This window comes from Bison bison, unplaced genomic scaffold, assembly GCF_000754665.1.
Source record: "Bison bison bison isolate TAMUID 2011002044 unplaced genomic scaffold, Bison_UMD1.0 scf7180017864233, whole genome shotgun sequence".
Taxonomy (NCBI): domain Eukaryota; kingdom Metazoa; phylum Chordata; class Mammalia; order Artiodactyla; family Bovidae; genus Bison; species Bison bison.
The window spans coordinates 4,696,441-4,718,917 of record NW_011494805.1 but is presented as its reverse complement, the minus strand read 5'-3'; the positions used below and the strand labels follow the sequence as shown (position 1 = coordinate 4,718,917).

General features: G+C 41.7%; 1 protein-coding gene across 1 annotated transcript; it reads right to left on the bottom strand.

Annotated features, from left to right (window-relative positions):
- Positions 1–4,301: 4,301 nt before the first annotated feature.
- Positions 4,302–21,558, bottom strand: LOC104993096 (solute carrier family 7 member 13-like). The gene is made up of 4 exons (XM_010846213.1): positions 20,726–21,558; positions 13,583–13,714; positions 10,250–10,611; positions 4,302–6,512 (listed from the first exon to the last, which is right to left on the bottom strand). Exons 1-4 carry the CDS (start codon positions 21,390–21,392, stop codon positions 6,237–6,239), a joined length of 1,437 nt encoding a protein of 478 aa, XP_010844515.1. The 5' UTR covers positions 21,393–21,558; the 3' UTR covers positions 4,302–6,236.
- Between the last annotated feature and the right edge of the window lie 919 nt (positions 21,559–22,477).

The following is a 22,477-nucleotide window of genomic DNA, read 5'->3' as shown; positions in this document are numbered from 1 at the left end:
AGATGGTGACTGCAGCCATGAAATTAAAAGACACTTGCTCCTTAGAAGAAACACTATGACCAACCTGGCTGCTAAGCTGCTGCTGCTAAGTCACTTCAGTCATGTCCGACTCTGTGCGACCCCATAGACGGCAGCCCACCAGGCTCCCCCATCCCTGGGATTATCTAGGCAAGAACACTGGAGTGGGTTGCCATTTCCTTCTCCAATGCCTGAAAGTGAAAAGGGAAAGTGAAGTCGCTCAGTTGTGTCTGACTCTTCGAGACCCCGTGGACTGCAGCCCACCAGACTCCTCCATCCATGGGATTTTCCAGACAAGAGTACTGGAGTGGGGTGCCATTGCCTTCTCCAAACCTAGACAGTCTATTAAAAAGCAAAGACATTACTTTGCTGACAAAGGTCCGTCTAGTCAAAGTTATCGTTTTTCCAGTAGTCATGAGTTGGACTATAAAGACAGCTGAGCACCGAAGAATTGATGCTTTTGAATTGCAGCATTGGATAAGATTCTTGAGAGTCCCTGGGACTGCAAGGAGATCCAACCAGTCAATCCTAAAGGAAATCAGTCCTGAATGTTCATTCGAAGGACTGATGCTGAAGCTGAAACTCCAATACTTTGGCCACCTTATGAGAAGAACTGACTCATTTGAAAAGACCCTGATGCTGGGAAGGATTGAAGGTGGGAGGAGAAGGGGACGACAGAGGATCAGATGGTTGGATGGCATCATCGACTCGATGGACATGAGTTTGAGTAAACTCCGGGAGTTGATGATGGACAGGGAAGCCTAGCGTGCTGCAGTCCATGGGGTCGCAAAGAGTTGGACACGACTGAGTGACTGAACTGAACTGAACTGACATGGTTTCAAAAATTAATTTTGAAGCTAAAAGAATTTTCATATTGAAAATGAGCAGGCAAAGAATCTGCTTGCAATACAGGAGAACAGGAGATGTGGGTTCGATCCCTGGGTCTGGAAGATCCCCTGGAAAAGGAAATGGCAACCCACCCCAGTGTTCTTACCTGGGAAGTCCCATGAGAGGAGCCTGGTGGGCTACAGTCCAAAGGATCTCAAAGAGTTGGACAGAAGTGAACAACAAAGCACACACACTTAACATTTTAATTCAAAAACGTTTAATGGTAATCTCTTCAAGTTATTAACAGTGACCATCAATGAGAAACCTTGCTCACATGAGGAAACAATAAAATAACTTTACAAAATTATTTTTTCCCCATCTTCCATTGCTATACATTTCACTGCTTCCCTACCTGTGCTCCATGGACACCTAGAACCCGCCACAGACACTGGAGTACATAGGCAGATAGTAATAAGGTTTGAGCAGCCATTCTTAAGGGCTAAACAAAAGTTTGATCCTATGACCAAGGAAAGTAACAGAGGGTCCAAAAGATCTTTTGAGGGAATAATACTGTGTTCCACTTCTAGGGCAAGCCATCCCCAGCTCTGCATGGCTGAGAGTGGAGATCAAAGTCACACTACACAAGCAGGGAGATAGCTACCTTCACTAAGTTTTGTTTTGTTTTTTTTTTCCAATTTGGGAAACCTGGATTTAATGCAGTTTACTTCCCTGGTGACTCATATGGTAAAGCATCTATCTGCCTATAAGGTGGGAGACCCGGGTTCAATCCCTGGGTTGGGAAGATCTCCTGGAGAAGGAAATGGCAACTGAGCGACTTCACTTTCACTTTTCACCTATAACAAAAGGGTATTTTATGTTCCTATAGGAATAGAGGGCTCCCCAGGTGGTTCAGTGGGTAAAGAATCTGCCTGCAGTACAGGAGATGCGAGTTCAATCCTGTATTGGGAAGGTCCCCTGGAGGAGGGTCTGGCAACCCACTCCAGTATTCTTGCCTGAAGAATACCCGTGGACAGAGGAGCCTGGTGGGCTACAATCCGAAGCATCGCAAAGAGACACGACTAAAGCGACTGAGCCCACACACAGGCGTAGGAATAGGAGACCTGTACACTAAAGAAAAAAATGGTTTTGCTTCCCTTCCTCTTCCACTTTCCTTTCTTTTTAAAAAATTTAAAAAAATTTTATTTATTTAATTTAAATTTTATTTATTTTTAATTAATTAATTTAACTTTGTGCTGGGTCTTTGTTGCTATTTGGGCTTTTCTCTCGTGGTGAGTGCTGGCTACTTTTTAGTTGTGGTGTGTGGACTTCTCACTGCGCTGTGTGGACTCCTCCCCCTGAGGTGTATGGACTCCCCACCACGGTGTGTAGACTTCTCCCCATGGTGTGTGCACGTCTCCCCATGGTGTGTGCATGTCTCCCCATGGTGTGTGGACGTCTCCCCGTGGTGGATGGACTGCTCCCCGAGGTGTGTGGACTCCTCCCGGCGGAGTGTTGACTCCTCCCCCCCGTGTGTGGACTCCTTCCTGTGGTGTGTGGACTCCTCCCCCAGGTGTGTGGACTTCCCCCCGTGGTGTGTGGACTCCTCCCTGTGGTGTGTGGACTCCTCCCTGCGGTGTGTGGACTCCTCCCCCAGGTGTGTGGACTTCCCCCGCGTGGTGTGTGGACTCCTCCCCACGGTGTGTGGACTTCCCCCTGTGGTGTGTGGACTTCCCCCTGTGGTGTGTGGACTTCCCCCCGTGGTGTGTGGACTCCTCCCCGCGGTGTGTGGACTTCCCCCTGTGGTGTGTGGACTCCTCCCTGCGGTGTGTGGACTCCTCCCCGCGGTGTGTGGACTCCTCCCCCCCGTGTGTGGACTCCTCCCCGCGGTGTGTGGAGTTCTGACTCTGGTGACTTCTCTTGTTGAGGTTTCGGGGCTCCAGAGCACAGGTTCTATAGTTGTGGCGCATGGGCTTCATTACTCCCACATGGCATGTGAGATCTTCCCAGATCAGGGATCAATCTTGTGTCTTCTGCTTTGGCAGGCGGATTCTTTACCACTGAGCCACGAGGGAAGCCCCATTTAAAATTTTTTAAATGGGAGTTAATTGCTTTACAATGTTGTGCTGATTTCTGCTGTGCAACAATGTGAATCAGCTACAAGTATACATATATCCCCTTTCTTTAAGTCTCCCTCCCATTCACACCTCCAACCCACCCCTCTATAACTTGGCATAGAGCATGGAGCTGAGTCAGCGAGGCATATACATGTTTGGAAGGTACAAAGATTCCTGCTCCTGTTGTTGCACTCAACACTAGAATGCTTCCAAGGAGGAATCCTATTGCCTTCAGGAGTTGCATGCTTTCACCTTTTGTAACACCCTCCTTTTTTAAATCCTGAAAAATAATTTAAAATTTTTGTGTGAATTACTGTGCTTTTACATTTTCCTTTCATATTCCTGGAAGGCACCCCAAACAGCAACATTCCCTTAATTTCATCATCTCATCCTTCCGCAAGCATTTTATTACTAAACCTTACTTCATGGCAAATAATGGGAAAACAGTGAAAACAGTGGCTGACTTTATTTTTCTGGGCTCCAAAATCACTGCAGATAGTGATTGTAGCCATGAAATTAAAAGACGCTTACTCCTTGGAAGGAAAGTTATTACCAACCTAGATAGCATATTGAAAAGCGGAGACATTACCAACAAAGGTCCGTCTAGTCAAGGCTATGGTTTTTCCAGTGGTCATGTATGGACATGAGAGTTGGGACTATAAAGAAAGCTGAGCACCGAAGACTTGATGCTTTTGAACTGTGATGTTGGAGAAGACGCTTGAGAGTCCCCACTGCAAGGGGGTCTAACCAGTCCATCCTAGAGGAGATCAGTCCTGGGTGTTCATTGGAAGGACTGATGTTGAAGCTGAAACTCCAATACTTTGGCCACCTGATGCGAAGAGCTGACTCATTTGAAAAGACCCTGATGCTGGGAAAGATTGAGGGCAGGAGGAGAAGGGGATGACAGAGGATGAGATGGTTGGATGGCATTGCCGACTCGATGGACATGAGTTTGGGTGAACTCCGGGAATTGGTGATGGACAGGGAGGCCTGGCCTGCTGCGGTTCATGGGGTTGCAAAGAGTCGGACACGACTGAGTGACTGAACTGAATGTCTGAGTTTGTTTAAAAAATGATTGACTTGCAAATTATTACAGGATGTTGTGACCTCTTTGAAGGCCAGAGTTAAAATGTTTCTCATGTTAATTATTATTATTTTTTAAAAGACTTAGGCCACTGAAAAAGTTAGTCACGGCTAATTAAGAAAGGAAGTTTCAAAAGTTCTGAGTGGAGACGTCTGCTCCGGAGGTATAGCAATGATATTACTTAACTCTGAAATAGTCCTTTGTAGATGAGTATCTAGGGAAGAAGTTGTAGTTTAAAGGAAAGAATGTAAGCTTTGCGTTCAAGTCAGCAGAGGTTTGAATTCCACTCTGCCACTTACCTGCAGCATGGTTTTCAGCAATTTGTGTTTTTTTTTTTTAAGAATCCACATTTCATCATCCATGAAATGAGGATAACACTTTAATATTGTAGGATCAGCTCCATAGTATTTAATGAGATAATATATGTGACATACCCACTGATTTCCTCACATATTAGAGATAATTACTCAACAGTTAGGAATAATTAGCATATCTTTATTGGCCCTAAAGATACATGCAAACCAGTCTAGTATAAAATTTATGTAGGGCTACTACTCTTCCCCTAATACATATGTGTTAATTTAGCCAATGTGTATTTATTCATTAATTCAAACATTTATTCCTGCCCTTGTTCGGTGGCAGGATCAGCCATAGAGAAATAAAGGTGTGCTGGCGTTTGGTCCGTTTCACCCATGTTCTGTGAAGGAGCCAAAGGTGACCCCTGCGTGCTGGACTCCAGGTTGTTTGGTTCCTCACAGCAGGCTGAGACCCCTGAAACTGCACAGCTCCTCTGTTAGCCACAAGTAAGATAAGTTCAGGGCAATAAAGACCCCCCATCACTGCTGCCCCTGGGGGCTCTTTGACCCAGAGACTGCCTGCTGTGCTGCTGAGTGACGCCTTCTAGACTGGCAAGCCCCCTGTTGGATTCTCCTTCCTCCCAGGAATTTTCTTGCTTTCCCATCTGCCTGGATGGTGACTTGCTGTGGCCTCTGGAAAGTGTCTTGCAAAGCAGAGTATTGCCCCAGTAAGGCTTGTGTGTGCTAGCACAGGCTGCAGGCACTGGCAGGCGGACTCTTTACCACTTGCCATCCAGGACTCCCATTCTACAACTTAACAATGTTTAAAAATAGCTCAAAGACAATAAAAGGTGCAAGCAACTCAGAAAGGTGCACTTTACCGGATATCCAGCAATCCTCCCCTCATCCCAATTTCAAAGTCTTTGACAAGTTTTCATGTCACTGTCCCCGTTTAAAAAAAATAATGTTTTATTTTTGTTTACACTAGAAATAGAATAAGATAAAGTCAATTCAGTATTATTGGACTTGAGAAGCTTTAGTGTTGTTATGGTCTTTTCTTCCCCTTTCAATGCCACTTAATGCATTGATTTTAGGATCCCACAGAATTTGGGAAACATTTTGGCAAACTTCTCTTACTAGTTATGAACTTAATTGACAAAGACATATTTTTGAGGGCCACGATTCAGCATTTCCTGCTTTACAAAGGCTAAACACAGAGGCCTAAATTTAAAATATTTTCCTTTAATTGGTATCACTGTGAAGAGTTTAGACCAGTGAGTAGGAAGCAATAATATTTATTAATATAAGTTTCAGGTTTACAATATTTTCTGTTAGTTTTGCAGATACACCTTACATTCATTCAACAGATATTAACTGGCTGCTATATACTAAGCACTGTTCACCAACAAACTTCTCTTTCTAGCAATGATTCTTTGTTTTGTTTTCATTTTGCTTGCTTATTTATTTATTTTATTGATATATAATTGACATACAACACTTTATTAGTTTCAGGTATATAATATAATATTTCAGGCATACAGCATTATAATATTTTCTACACACGGAAATAGGCAGTAATTAAGTGATTAAGTCATAGTATGCCCTTTTAACTTTGTGTGTGTTTGTGTGTGCATGCATTCATTTAAAATTTCTGACCAGGAAAAAAGTGGTGAGAAACATATTGGACACTAGGGAACTAAAGCTTCAATTACAAGGAAAATCATTTGAACTGTAAAGAATCTGAGTATATAACTGAGTGGGAGGTAATCTGATATGTGTAGCTGGGAACTGGGCAGGAGGTAGAAGGCCTGTGTTTATGACTGCATAGTTTAAAACAGAGTTTACCTTTAAAAATGTATTCATTCACTAAAAATTTTACACTGCCAAATTTCTTATTTACAAAAAGATTTCTTTAAGATCACTTTTTTCTGTTGAAATGCCTTCATTGTGGTCTTCAGGTGGTGAAACATTAAACAGTAATTGTAAATAACAGGTGACTTTGACAAAACTCACAGAATGTTGACTAAGATGAACGTGAATCCAGTAACACAAGAGTCCACTGAATATAAAGATAAGCCCGTAGACATGCTCCATTTTAGGGGTTTTAATCAATGGTGTCAAAATCAGAAACAAAGATATAGCTATGGATCCAAATATAAATGGCAAAGGCACCTGAAGGTTAAAAAAAAAAAAAGATTAAGATTAGTGATGACATTGTCTAAAAGTTTCTAAGATTAGTGCTTTTTTTTAATTTTCAAGCATAGAAAAAACACGTTTAAGCATCATCATCATAGATAAAAAGTATCAGTGTCACCCTAGTATTAGTCACTGAAGCACTTCTACTTTTGGGAATATGGAAACCCAGTCATGTCACAACTGTAATATTTGTTTATAATACTTCTTTAATGGGGTACGTGCCAGTCTCTCTTAGCGGAGCATCAAGTAATAGAAATAGCAGGAACACTGGAATCAGAAAAGTCTGGTTAGAAATGTAACCTCTGGTATTTTAATTGCTCATTCTTTTGAGAAGTAGTCACTGAAATTCTAAACTGGCATGTGTTGTGCTATGGATTATTGTGATTGTTGTTTAGTTGCTAAGTTGTGTTTGACTTTTGATAACTTCACGGGGCTATAGCCTGCCAGGCGCCTCTGTCCTTTATGGCACATCCGACGCAAGAATACTGGAGTCGATTGCCATTTCCTTCTCCAGAGATATTTAAAACAGATAAAAAATGTTCTTTTCCATGGAGTTCAGTGCCAGAATCTAGCAGTGTAACTGGTCTACCTACTTAATCTGATCTTCAGGCCCATTTGCAGAGAACAGCCAGCAGGTGGCTCCCCAAGTCTCTTTGGTGGTCTCCCCAAGGAGACCCCAAACACTGCATAGTGAAATCCTCAGGGCCCCACGCTCCCCCAACCCCTGAAAGAAGGACATGGTGGGTCAGCTGGTGCTAAGGGATAAATACATTCAGGGGTTTTCAATCAAATATGTGTGAAATATGTGTGTTTTGTGTGGAGAAGGAAATGGCAACTCACTCCAGTAGTCTTGCCTCAAACATCCCATGGACAGAGGAGGCTGGTGGGATACAGTCCATGAGGTTGTAGAATCAGACACGACTGAGTGACTAAACACACACCATTTAAAGTCTGAGTTTCAAAAAAAAAAGGTTGCTCTTAGACCCATTTGCAAAATGAGTTTTTTCTGGTCTTCTAAAGTCTTTGTCAGAACTGCATACGGTGTACTTCAGTAGGATGTGCTCAACAAAATAGCATTTCTTAATTAACCTTATAAAATAATTTATATACACTTCTTACTCTTCTATGGGACTAAGAAGATTCTTAATTGAAAAGATTCATCTTTATTTTTCTGAACTGCCTAGTAAAGTAACTGAAACACAGCAGGTAGTCACTGCATATTTGTTGAATAAATGGATGACTGAAATCCAAGATATTGTTCACTCTTTTCCACATGAAGCATGGCCAAGAGGGATCCATTTTGGGGCAGAAGAAAGTCAAGATTGTCTAAACTAGTGTTTCTTAAAATAGGATCAGTCGACCTCTCTGCATAAGAATCCCCAAGGTAATTGATAAATACACAGATTCCTAAGGCCTGACTAAGATCTAGTAAATTAGAACCCCTGGGGTGAGTCTGGGAATTCGGATTTCAGTAAACATACTCAAGTGGTTTTACGGTCAGTGGCATGACTTAAGGGACTATCATTTTATTTTCCACACAATCTCTACAACCAGGAAGTATCTTAACTATATTGACCAATGGATTATAATTAGAACACAAGTAAAGAGTAAGACAGAGACTACTTGGGGACCTCCTTGGCAGTCCAGTGGTTAAGAATCCACTTTCCAATGCAGGGCATGTGGGTTTGGTCACTGATCAGGGAATTAAGATCCCACATGCCAGGGGATGTAAGCCCGCACGTGGCAACTGGAGAAAGCCCATGCACGGCAATGAAGACCCAGCACAGTCAAGAAACAAAACAAAACAAAATATTACAAAGACTGTTTGCTGCCTTTTAGGATTTTCATTATAGCAAGGTATGGCTTATTTTATACCAAGGCAAAATAACTGAAAATAAGAAAGAGAAATGAGGGAAATAAATATGGGTCAAGAAGGAATTTGGCTCACGAAATGCATGCCATGTAGCCCCATATAGATTCTGGAAGCAGGCCACTAAAAGGCATAGGCTAAACTGTTGTTTAGAAGAGGCCCAAGTGTTTCTGATGCTAAAATCAGAGAAAATTTCCTCAGTGGATCTTTTATAGAATAAAGATTTCATCACTATCTTTTCAGTAAATATAACAAAATTTTGGTTTCTGCAATTACAATGTGTGGTTTAAACCACATCCCTGATCCTTTCCACTAGGGTAATTTTACCTAGTCTCTGAGTTCCATGATTTTCCTGAAGTTAAGTGGAGGAAAACTAAGAAAATCTATGCCAGTTGTTTGACCTGAATAGGTCATGTTCATGCCTCCTTCTAATACACTTCCTACACTATTGTCAGAATGGTCTTTTTTTTTTTTTTTTCAAATGAGAGTTTGATTTTGTTTCTTTTGCATATGGTTGCTTGCATGCATGCTCAGTCGCTCAGTCATGTCCAGCTCTTTGTGACCAGCCAGGCTTCTCTGTCCGTGGAATTCTCCAGCCAAGAATACTGGAGTGAGTAGCCATTCCTACTCCAGGGGAGCTCCCTGACCCAGGGGTCTAACCCGCGTCTGCTGCATTGGCAGGCGGGCTCTTTACCACTGTGCCACCTGGGAAGCGCGTGGTTGCTTGGGCAGTTCACTACTCATCCAGGCATACCCCTCTGAGGGGGCAACAGGGAGCTGATTCTAGCTCGCGCTCTGCTCACCAGGCTCTGTGTCTGGACACGCAGCTGTGTCTGCCTAGAAGCAGGGGTGCTTTATTACTTTTTGCACAAAGACACTTTAGGAACCTACAGTAGCCCTGCCGACATTACCTAGAGGATGGTGGTTCCATTTTGTTAGTTAAGTTCAGGTCCTAAATTTTTAGAATCAACTAAACTGAGGCTTAGATTATCATCTTCTTGGATAAAATGAGGACCTTTCAAGGACATACTCAAGAAGAGAATGCCACGTCATGGGTCGACAAGGGCTGACATTGGGTCATGGACTGAGGGGATGCTTTTGAACAGGGCCAGGATTCTTCCCCCAAAAGTGTTATTGCCTAACTCCGGAAAGATGATGAAAAGGATAACATTTATCTTCCTCATAGAGAATCAGTTTTGACATTATACTCTAAAAAAATCAAACCAATTGCACCCCATACGGCCAATTACACATTCAGTTCAGCTCAGTCCCTCAGTCGTGTCTGACTCTTTGTGACCCCATGAACCGCAGCACGCCAGGCCTCCCTGTTCATCACCAACTCCCGGAGTTTACTCAAACTCATGTCCATTGAGTTGGTGATGCCATCCAACCATCTCATCCTTTCTCGTCCCCTTCTCCTCCCGCCTTCAATCTTTCCCAGCATCAGGGTCTTTTCCAGTGAGTCAGTTAATTATACATTAGTAAGCTGGGAAATGGAGGTTTGGTTCAGATGTTTCAAAGTTTGACTCATGATTGGTTAGAAGCATCCCATATAGAATAAAAAAAGGCTTCTCTGCTCCCTCAGATGGTAAAGAATCCACATGCACTGCTGGAGACCTGGGTTCAATTCCTGGGTTACGAAGATCCCCTGGAGAAGGAAATGGCAACCCACTCCAATATTCTTGCCTGGGAAATCCCACGGACAGAAGAGCCTGGCAGACTGCAGTCCATGTGGTTGCAAAGAGTCGGACAGGACTGAGTGACTAACACTTAACATAGAATAAAAATTATATTCTTAAAAAGAGAATAGAAGTTTAAGATTACGTTTTTAGACTTGATTTACCTTGTAAGGTCTAGGTAGATTGGGTTCCTGGTACCTTAGTTTAAGTAAACCTATCATATGTAGCCCTCTTAAAAACCATAATGCTAATCCTGAATATCTTATTAAATTGATTAAATCTGAGGTTATAATAACAATGGAAGTTAAGATGATTAACTGGCTAACAGCCATGGTTGGACAGGAGTGCTTATTGAGCATTGAGAAGATGAAAGGCAGTTGTCCTTCTTGGCTTGCCCTGTAGATCATCCTTGATGCTGACAGCACTGTACAGCACATGGTGCTAAACACTGAAGTTGAAATTCCAAAAGAAATGACCCATTGCATAGAAGGGATTATTTTGTCCGTCCAGGTGAGAGCAACAGCATCTACAAAAATTTTAGAAAAATTTCAAAATAGTCAATTTTGACTTTGATTGAAATTATAGCAACAATTCTTCACTTCCTCCTGCATCCATACCCTTTGTAATAAATCTTGTAGCTTATTCTAAGAAAGGGAGTCTCTTTACTTATTCTTGAATACAGTTTGACCCTGTGGTCTGTTTTGGCCAGTAGAATGCACATTGGAAGGGGTAGTTTGCCCCTGCATTTCAAACTTTCTAAGACTAGCTTGTGCATAAGATTTGGGAGGCACTTTTCAGGACTTTTCAGGGCTCAAAATGTGTTGAAGTGAAAGTAAAGTGAGTGTTAGTCGCTCAGTTGTGTCTGACTCTGTGACCCAATGGATGGTAGCTGGCCAGGCTCCTCTGTCCATGAGATTCTCTAGGCAAGAATAGTGGAGTGGGTAGCCATTCCCTTCTCCAGGGGATCTTCCCAACCCAGGGATTGAATCCAGGTCTCCTACACTGCAGGCAGCTTCTTTACCATTTGAGACACCAGGGAAGCCCAAGTGTATTGAACTTAGAAACAGTCTTATCAGTGGGACATCAGGCAGGAGATAGGCATCTCAATCAGGCTGAAGGGGGTGAGATGACATTGTGGGGGAGGCAGAGAGTATCTGTTCTGGAAACAGTAAGCTGTTTAGAAAGGCTGTTGTGTGGCGAGGGTGTATGTCTGCACAGAGACAGGAGGTGAGGATGGAAAGTTAGGCTTAAGTTAGATCCTGGAGAACCTGCCACGGTCAGCTGAGGAGCTGACACTTGGTCTGAAGGAAGGTGATGATGGAGTGAGAGTGTGCTTAGGAGGAGATGTAAGAAAACAGATGGTGGAACACTTGGGCAGGGAGGTGACAGGATTATATTTGTGTTTTATAGAGCACCACTCTTTGCGACCCCATGGACTGTAGCCCTCCAGGCTCCACTCTCCATGGCATTCTCCAGGCAAGAGTACCGGAGTGGGTAGCCATTCCCTTCTCCGGGGGATCTTCCCAACCCAGGATTGAACCCAGGTCTGCACTGCAAGCAGATTCTTCACTGTCTGAGCCACGACAGAAGCCCCTCATAGAATTATTTCTTGAGATTGAGTGGAGGCTGGATAGAAGAAGAAAATTAGAGGTGAGGGTGGAAATTTGGAGGTTGTTGCTGTGAATGAAGTGAGGAAAATAGGGGCCTGGGAGGGAAGAGGAAAGAACACCCGAAGGGATATGAGTGAGGTGGGTCTTCACAGAACTGGCAGCCTGGCTTGGAAGTGGGGTGAAAGGCAAATTATAGCTCTCCCCTTCAGTTTAATAGTAAAAAAATTCTTCTTCAGCCTGTTACTGTATTTCTGTGAGACCAAATTGTGGCAAGGAGCACGTTTTTGTTTACTTTTAAAAATTTGTATTTCTCTTTTTCTTTTAGAATCAACGCACCATTTTTAGACTAGTCTCAAAGAAGATGCAGAAATACATCTTTTGGTGTTTTTGAGCCATGTAGTTAGAGCTTTTGTTTTTTTAAAAATTAATTTCAAAGCTTCTGGTTTCGGAGAAGGCTTTGAGCGCAGATGACAGCAGACTGAGCCTTTGTGACCTCTGCCTCGAGGGCACGCCCAGGGCAGGGGTTCAGGTCACCGGAGTGACGTCGTCAGCCCTCCACGACCACACACACCGCACGTGGTCATGAGCCCCTATGCCTGTCTGTATGTACAGCATTTTTGTAGTCTACGTTTTTTGTGGATGTGTTATTTGGCCTTTATCCAGAATACTTGAAGAGCTAGTCACTCTCAATAAGTGAATTTTCTAGATAACCAAACTTCTTTCAGGAGTAAATATTTTTAAAAAACTAAAATTTGGGGGAATTTTTCCAATATATTTCAAACACTACTCTGCCTTTTTAAAGTAAAATGAACATAATTTAACATTTTTTGGGGAAAAAGACCCAATGTTGTCATTAAAAATCATCAGTTAATTCTGTAGAAATATAATTATCTAGTATTAGAAAAATGATTTTTTTCCAATCATAAGTATAAGATGCTAATTGTGGAAAATATGAACAGTATAAAAAAAGAAATAAAAATTTCTTATAATCTTACCATTCAGATGGCACCATTTACTATTAACTTTTTATTATATTTCCATTTAGTCATGTCTATATGTGTATGTTATAAAATAATATGTATTAATAAAATTTATCACCTGATGTATATTAATATGTATTCATATGATTGCTTGCTTTGCTTTGATTTCATTTGCTTATACTGACATACTTTAGTAAGGTGATTGAGAACATAGGTTTTGGAGTTAACATGGATTTGAGTCTGTCTGTTTCAATTACGAGCTGGGCAGCTTTGAGCACCATACTTGGTAGAATTGGGAAGAATGTATTTTTTGAAGGTCCAATCTTATAAACTGCTGTCCAGATTTACAACCCATTGCTAGCAATAACCTGGACAAGAAGCAATCTTTTATCATGAGAAGAGTATGACTGAAACCTACTTTTGAATCTTATTAAGTTTGCTTATTGCTTAACTCCCAGGCACTGCAGTTTCCTCATCTGAAAAAAGAAGACGATACTGCTTCTTCCAAATGACTGTTCTGAGGGTAGTTATCTGGGTGCGCCCTACAGAGTGCAGCGTCTCCGAACAGAGTGTTGCTTCTTTGCTCTCTCGCCTTGCTGGCTTCTGTTTCTCTTTCCCCTCTCTCCTCTGTGTCCCACTCCTCTTCTTCCACCTCCTTCTCCTCTTTCTCTTTCCAGTTCTTACTGTTTCACAGTCTTCTAGCCTGTGATTTTGGTCTTTTAGCATGTACTCATCTTTTATAGATTTTTAGATGATTATTTTTCCTTTCCTCATAAAAACCAAAGCAGGAACCCATTGCATTTGTACTCTTACGGGACTACTGAACAGATCAGTAGTATATGGGAGTCCTTGTTTATTCAGAATAGACAGTAGTGACTATTTCTTCTTTGTCTAGATACGTTCATACCTGCAGAGACGATTTCCTTGGGAGTCAAAACTGCCAGGTAGGATACGTTAGCCAGTAAGTAAACCACAGCCACCGTGGGAATGCCAGTGATCAGAGATTTGGGAATGTTCTTACCAGGATTTTTTATCTCTCCTAAGAAACACAAATAAACTCATCAGAAAAGGACATATTATGAGACTTTTGAAGACTTTGTGATAAAATGTATGAAAAAGTATTACTCATATATCTGTTGTTTCCTCATCTGCTTGACTGTTTCTACGTTGGTCCTGTGCAAGTTTTGCCTGAAAGCTTGGATTTCTCACCATCTTATACTGAAAATCCAATTATCCCAGTCATTTCACGATTATGGGTTTACAGTGATGGAAAAGACTATGTAGTACAAGGTACTGTGTACAAAATGATGAGCTATTAGGATATGCTGTACAGCACATGGAATGTAGCCAATATTTTATAACTATAAATAGAGTATAACCTTTAAAACCCGTGAATCATTCTGTTGGACACCTGAAACTTCTACAATATTGTAAATCAACTATGCCTCAATAAAAGAGAGAAAGAAATGAAACAGAGGTGAGAGCAGAGCAGGGGAGAAAGTTTGCATTAAATGAGACGTGAGAAATGACATTTGGGGGAAGACCAAAGAGAAGGGAGGGAGGGAGATACTTGAAGATCTCAGTAGGGAGCCTTCTATGCAAAGGGAACAGTAGGTGCAGAAGGAAAACAACTCCCTCCCCCACCTCACCCCAGCAGCTTTTTGTGAGCACTTTTATGTCTCTGCCTGTCACGGAGGCTTCCACAGTGTGGTACTGAATACCCGCCATGGCGCTAAGGACATACTGGGCTGTGTCTGCATTTCAAACACAGAGGAAACTGCAGGGTCTCAGAGACGTTAGGAGACTCACCCAAGGTCACACAGCAGCTAAGTGGTGAGGGAAGGATTTGAAACCATTTAGTTTGACACCAGACAGTAACCACAGCGCCCTTCAGCCTGGGTGTAGCTAGATCTCTTGGAACTTGGGGTGATGGGTTTCTTGGACAGAAGGTGCAGAGTCCATTTTGACACTTAATCCCAACTTCCTGGATAGAAGTCCTCAGTTGGGAAAATCTTTGAGCTTTGATACATAATAATGTTTTCAAACCAATAGCAGGGATGAGCTCAAATCACCTAAGGATGTCAGTTTTTGTCAATTGCAGGGGCCTTATCTCAGGGGAGGAGATACCACATCAACAGTGAATTCTGGAAATTGGCATATTATCTCAAAATTCCTAGACTTCATACTGTTTTTCTTAAAAAGGCAGTTGAGGAAAGTAGTTAAGAACGTAGGCTCTGGAGCTAGAGGGCTCGGGGCTTGAACCTGGCCCTAGCCCTCACTAGTCGTTGGATCTTGGGAAACAGGCTTTGCGGTTGGCAACAAAGATTGCCGGTTCAGAGATCTGTGCAAATAAAAAATGTACAGTTGTTAAAGACTGTTTAGTATGTAGCCTGTCTCTTCATCCCACCTGAGATATGTTCCCCCCTTTTTCAGAAGTAGTAGTTCTCTCGTCATCTCTTTCCCTCAAGCAAACGGACCTCTGAGGAATTTCCTTTCTCTCCCTTACTCTCCCAAGCAAGCTTTTCTTTACCTAGGCTTAAGTGTGAATGGAATTCATCTTATGGAATATGAATGAAATAATAAGAGGAAAACAATTCAGAGCCCATTAGGTAATCAAGAGATTGCTTGAATCTACTCAAGTGGTGAAGGAAATTTGTTGTAAGCCATGTAGAAGAGTCTGTCCACCCAAATTCAGATTGGGAAGAAATCAGGAAACGGTGATATGAGGTCAATGTTAGGTGACTTGTGAGTTCTCGGGGTCCCCTACTACCATGGCAATGGGGTGATGGAACCAGCCTGTGCACATGCGACCTGAGGTGCTCGGATCCCAGTTCTGTCTGGAGTCTGGGCAGTGTAAGTGACCGTGTGCACTGGCATCTCCCCCCGGCAGCTTCAGTCACCAGAGAGTGACCCTGAGCCCCGGTGTGAGCAATGACTCTGTAACAAGGCAGGCAGATGCTCCCCTCCTGCAGCTCTGGGGAACAACGGCTGCTGGCTCCCCAGAGCTGACCCCTTCTCCTGAGATTTGCCCTTGGCCTTGGGTGGCTCGGCAGGGATGCGTACGCTGGCTTGCTTAGAAAAACCTACAAGTTTACTTTCTCCCCTCAGAGGCAGCCCCCAGTTGCTGATTAACTGATAAAAGGAACAAAAGTCCATCCCTAAGGCCACTGCTTGGGAACGTTTTGTATTTTTCCTACGCTAGCAGTACTTTCTAATCAAAATATACTGAGAGCCATTTACGTACTTTAAAATTTCTAGTGGCTACATAAGAGAAAAACAGGTGAAATGGAATTAATAATATATATTTATCCCAAAATATTCAAAATGTCATCATTGCAGTATGTAACATTTGTAAAAAATTAATGAGCTCTGAACAATGGACGATGTTTTGTTCATTCAAGATTTTGATTTCTGGTGTGTATTTTACATCTGTGGAGCACGTCAGTTTGACTGACTACATTTCAGACGCTCACTGTCTCCATAAGGCTGGTGGCTACCAGGCTGCTCAGTGTGGCTCTGTAGGATCTGGCTGAGGCCAGGCTTCAGCTGAAACCAGGTCTGCTCAGCAACTCTCCCTTCCCTGTCCTGCTTCCTTCATGCCTCACGGCTATCTCTGGGAAACAGGTCCTCAACAAAGTGCTGCCACAAGGATCCCCATCTCAGGCTTTGCTTCGCATTAACCCAATATAAGATGGGAATGTTTCAAATTAAATACAATAATAATCAGCCCCTGACACCATTTATTTTCTGCTAAATTATACGAATTGTGCCAGTGTCTAATTTTTATGAGAATCTGGCATGTCAGATCATCTGAAAGAACAGCCTTGTTACTTAGATTTGAAACGTAAATGAATTTTCAGATGTGTGATTTAATGTTGCAAGTATAGGAGACATTAAGTTTATAAACCATATTTAAATGTTTAAGGAAATAAAATTCATCTTATATGAGGCAATATTTTAGCATTACGGAATATGATATTAGAAAGATTTTTCAAGTCAGACATTTAAAATGCTTAAAAATTAAATACATTTTAACACACAACTGAAAGATTTTAAAGGAATGAGGTTATATTCTTTAGTGAAATTTAATATGTTCAATATATTAGTCAACCACTTAATAAAGAACAAGAAAAAGTGAATTTTATGTAAAATATTTAGTTTTATATATGTATATCATTATTTATAAGTTAATGGTTTGTGAAAACTTATGATTTTGAATTTATACTGTAAGAAAATTGACTAATAATTTTAACTCCAACTTTGGGAAGTTCTAAAACTCACATTAACATCTAACATGGAATTTTTTTTTTCTTTAAGAAGGAAAGAGTCAAAGATAAGAAAAATTTAACCTGTGCCAACGTAACAGGTCTTTCTTCTTCATCCTGCCGTTTCCCCACCATGGTTCAGATAAACAGCATCCTTTATAGAGTCCTTTGCGAATACTGTCTCTTGGTTCAGCCTGGCTGTTTTTCATATGGAAAATTCCTTGTCCTCCCAAACAGACCCCAACTTTGCTCAGATCCTTAGGACCTGGGAGTATTATCAAATTTTAAGTATGTCCAGGGAAGTAGTAGACTCCTTAGGTTGTGTTTCCTGCCTTATTCCTGTCTTCAGTGTGAGCTGAGACCAGGATCTCTGATTTCCAACCATAGGAGAGGGGATCTGCCTGCTTAGACTTCCTGCTTGGTGTCCCATAAAGCGAAGGAAGATTAGGCCTCATGAGCCTTTTTTTCCGTCCATATGTTACAACATCAGTTTCTGGGGGATCAGCATGGATTCTTGAGGGTGAATGAAGCCTGTCACTGACTTCCATCTTGCAGCAACTTAAGCAGGAGAATGGATGCTTCGGGCTCGCCAGTCCTCAAGAAGCCCCCTTTCCCCCGAAGCTGACATGCAGCACCCCACCCCTCACATCCACAGTTTCCCGATCCGTGGTTTCATTTACATGCAGTTAGCCACGATCTGAAAACATTAAATGGAACATTCCAGAAGTAAACAATTCAGAAATTTTAAATCTCATGCCATTCTGAGTATCATGGTGAAATCGCATGTCATCCTGCTTGTCCTTCCCAGGATGAGAATCACCCCTTTTTCTGGGGTCCATGCTGTGTATGTGTTGACCTGATCCCTTAGTATAGGAAAAAGCATAGTATATGTAGGATTCAGTATTATCCATGGTTTCAGGCAGCTACTGGGGATCTTAGAACAAATCCGCCATGCATAAGGGGAAATTACTGTATATTGCAACATGTTCAATGTCAGGAGGAGGGTTTCTAAGTATGTATGTGAATTCTGTCTCTGAAGAGTTCCTCTAATAGGCAGCCAATCAGGGTGTTGCTCTGGCCAAAAGTGAATTTGTTTGGGGCAACCTTGTGTGCAGCACTGGGGAACTAGACTTTTCAAGTCCACTTTCAGGGCTTTGGAAGAGGATTGGATGCAAATCTAAGCTCGTGGGGTCATTATTACTGCAGCTTTCTCTAAGGGTCAACTGAAACTGCAGCTATCTATTTCTCCTCCTAAATTCCATTCACTAACAATGGGAATGCTGGACAGATAATGAAATCTGAGGCTGTCTTAAATTTCTCCCAATATTAATGTGTTTTATGTGATCCTGATTTTCTAAACAGCATACCATGGTTCCCTGCAAAAGGATCATTCCTTGCAAAAGTCACACAAGTCTTGTTACAGAAGCAGAGACCTTTTGTCCTTGCGTGGATAGAACTCAAGTCCAACAATTCTCTACATCACTAGAGACTTCTTTGAATATTGTCAGACCTGCTACTGAGATGGCTGCACTGATGGCTTTGAGACTTAATGAAAGTGAAAGTGAAAGTCACTCAATTGTGTCCAACTCTGCAACCCCATGGACTATAGACTCCATGGAATTCTCCAGGCCAGAATACTGGAGTGGGTAGCCTTTTCCTCCTCCAGGGGATCTTCTCATCCCAGGGATCGAACCCAGGTCTCCTGCACTGCAGGCAGATTCTTTACCAGCTGAGCCACTGCTGCTGCTGCTGAGTCACTTCAGTCGTGTCCAACTCTGCACCATCCCATGGACAGCAGCCCACCAGACTCCTCTGCCCATGGGATTCTTTATGCAAGAGTACTGGAGTGTGTTGCCATTTCCTTCTCCAAGCTGAGCCACAGGGAGACCTAATAAAATTCCTTATTTCCGAATTAAATATAAAAGGATGTCTAGTGATGCTTGGGATTCAGTGTTATTCCTTCAGGAGGCCCTGGGACAAGAATCTAGATGCAAGCTGTCTATTCTGTTTATACTTAGTCAGGAATACGACAGCTCAGAAACTCTGAGAACCAAACCCGAGGGAGTTAGTTCTTTCTAGCCAGGATCACCCTATGTTAACACAGAAGAAGCCAGATCTCTAAATTTGGCAAGTTAATGAAGTGCTGGTTCTGACAGCCAGCCCCGTTCAATTAGCCCCACGCTCTGACCCTATTACTGCACTCTCGGCATTTGACCTTCGGCTCTGAGAGTCAGACCTGACTGAGTGACTGAGCGCACACTACTACTCTGCAGATCTGGAAAACTTCACTGGACCTTTCAAACACAGCCATTGTCACCTGAAGTTGCTCACGTTTCTCTGACCAGCTCCAGTTATGAGATTCTTGTCCTTAATTCAAGGTTTCACTTGTTTGATGACAAATCAGACAGGGGAGCAGGAGGAGAATGAGATGAGTATTCCAAACAGAACTGAGTCTCAAGCTGCACTGTGCTGTGTCTTTAGGTAATGATCACTATCAGGAACACCTCTGCTTGCTCCCGTGCGATGCTTTTCTTTAGAAGGGGTGCTCCAACATCTGGGTATTTAATTTTGCAGAACCGACCACCCCTCCCCACTGACCAGGTGACCTCTGGAGAATGCAGTTGCACAAGCAGTGACCCCCGAAACTCTGCCTCCATGTATATCCAGGATTTCCACTTCGCACTCAGGTACCTTTTAATGGCCAAGCTAGCAGCAAGGTGATTATGTCATAATTAATTTGTGCTAGATAAATTCAGGTCTCATCATTATTTGAAAAGCCTTGATATTTAAAAATCCATTAATTTTATAGTGAGAAATTTCAACATTACATCTGCCAATTAAAAAAGAAAATGTTAAAGTACTTAATCATATCAACTATTAAATTTTAGTAATCTATATGAGTGAGCAAAGCATCTCATTGACCAACATAAAAAACATAAAAAATAACATAAAAAATAACATAAAAGTTTCAGTAATTCAAAGATTTTGTTTGAAATTTTATACAACTTTGGTATTTAATATATCCTTAATATTTTATATTCCTATAATTTTATAACCAAAAAGTAATATAAAGAATTATTTTCTGTTTAGTTCTTTTGTTTACTCTAGAGAGCTGTGCAAGTATTACCAAAATCTTTTGGTGCCATGACATCAGAGGGAGCAGTGCCACCCTGCAGAAACAACAGCACATATAAACAGGGAAGCATTGATATTATGCCAGTCCTCGTAATTGTGAATAATGGGAAACATTTCAAGTATCCACTATTGTGAAAGTGCAGCAAAGCCATTCTAAGGAATATTATGCAGCAGTTGAAAGAATGTGTTAGGTGACTAAGAACTACTATGGAAAGTTCTTTAAGACATGCTGTGGAATCAAAATTAGGATGCAGCATTTCACCAGTGTAGTAGGGGATGTGTAAAATCTGATGGTTTCATTTTAAAAAAATTAACATTAACATATTTCTAATATAATTGATATTTAACTCAAAATGCCTTGAAAAATTGCTGGAATAAATTACAGTAGAATCTAAGAGTGATCTTTTCTCCAGCAAACTTTTCCCAAGTTTGTTTAAACGGGATGACCAGAAACGCACTAAATTCTAAGTATTTTACGTAGATAATTATCTACCAAGGCTTAACGATGATTAAACTGTGCTACTTGCATGGAGTGCAGAGCAGAGTCAATTCACTTTCTCCCAAAGAAACAGATTGGATATTGTCTTTCTCCAGAGGGTTGCAGACAAAGCTTTATGCCTACAGCAGAAGTATTTCAGAAAGAGATTTACCTGCCATGCTGTTCAGGATTGACGTGCCAGAGTACGCAAACAATCCTTGTAGGAAGGCTTCTGCAATCTGTGAGACGTCAGGAAGCTCAGCGTCCAAAGCGTTCTCGAACCTGGCCACATTCTCCCTTTCCCCCATCCCTAACAGCACAATCCCAGTGAAGCAAATGAAGCAGAGGACAGTCATCTTCGCCAAAGTACTGACAGTTTGAAGCCAAGCCACCGTTTGCACCCCTCGAGCATTTAGGAGTCCCAAAGACCACAAAACAGCCAATGCTAGACACCTCTTTGGTAGCTCTGGAGCTGGGCACCCGGCGTAGAAAGGCTGAATTGTATAGGTAGATAATAACAAGCTTTCAGTAGCTAGCCTTAAGGGATGAGTAAATAGTTTGATCCAAAGATTGAGGAAAGCAACGGAGGATCCAAGAGATCTTTTGAGGAAATAATACTGTGCTCCACTTATAGGGAAGGTCGTCCCCAGCTCTGCGTGGCTGAGGGCGGAGATCAAAGTCAGCACCGCACAAGCTGCCCAGATACTCAGGGAGACAGCCACATTCAGTGAGGAATATTTTAATACCCCTTTCGGAGACACAAAGATTCCTGCCCCTATTGTGGCGCTTAAGATTAAAATGTTTCCTCGGAAGAATCCTATTGCCCTTAGGAGCTGCATGCTTTTGCGTTTCCCCTGTTTTCTTAATCCTGGAGAGTGATTCTGAAATCTCGCGTGGATTACTAACTCTTATACATTCCTCTCATGGTGCTTCTGCACCATGTTTTCGTGACTCACCCATGGTCCTTACATAAGCCTTTTATTACTGCACTTAACTTGGTTTTAAAAATGATTAACTTGTGAAGAGTTCTAAAATCGTGTGGCCTCTCTGAAGGCCCAAGTTAAAATGTCCCACGTGTTAATTATTTAAAAATTCAGTTACGCCTGTTGAGGTTGCACGATACTCTGAATGTGATTACTGCCACTGAATTGCACACTTCAGAGTGGTCAAAATGGCACACGTTGTGTTCTCTGCATTTTGCCACAAGTTTTAAAGAGTCATAATTAAAAAAAAAAACCATATAACTGTACACTCTAAATGGGTGAGTCGTATGGTATATGAATTATATCTCTACCACAGGCATCCTTGAGGGAAGTTTTGCCCTGAATTGAACTTCTTGCAACTGGAGATAAGTGAGGTTTCTATCACTGGTTCCTGATGCAAGGATGTTCCTAAGCATGCAATAACTGGCTGTCTGGATTACCTATCGTGCAACTTGTAGTTTTGGAATTAGAGCTTCACATTAGAAAAGGAACTGAGGATGACCACTCCAAGTACATAGAACTAGCAAGTATTTAAGCTTAGGGAAAAGAATGTTGGCACTAGGGGTTTGAAGTATTTGGACTCTTGATATATTTTTGAATTAGATGTGGGGGTGTGAGAGACTGACAAGAATAAGATTCAGCAAACTATGTGGGCCTTGCAACTGGAAAAATGAAGATGACTTTACAGTTTTCTATTTGCATTTATGTAAATAGAATATAATTGCAAATGTAATTATAGATATTACATTTACCTTCTATGTCTATAGAATGTATAGTTTTATATTTATATTTATGTAAATAGAATGGAATTACAAATGTAATTTCAAGTGTCATTACAAATATTACATTTACTTCTATATCTATAGAATGTATCTATTTGCCTTTTGATAAACTTCTTTTCACTATTAAATTCAGTGTGGCAGGAACAGTCTTTCTTCTGG

Coding starts and splice junctions, on each gene's coding strand:
- LOC104993096 (XM_010846213.1), bottom strand. CDS start 21,392: ATGCAGCTCCTAAGGGCAATAGGATTCTTCCGAGGAAACATTTTAATC. Junction 13,715..20,725: donor AATCCTGAACAGCATGGCAG/GTAAATCTCTTT, acceptor TGTGTTTCTTAG/GAGAGATAAAAAATCCTGGT. Junction 6,513..10,249: donor ATCTACCTAGACCTTACAAG/GTAAATCAAGTC, acceptor TTTAACCTTCAG/GTGCCTTTGCCATTTATATT.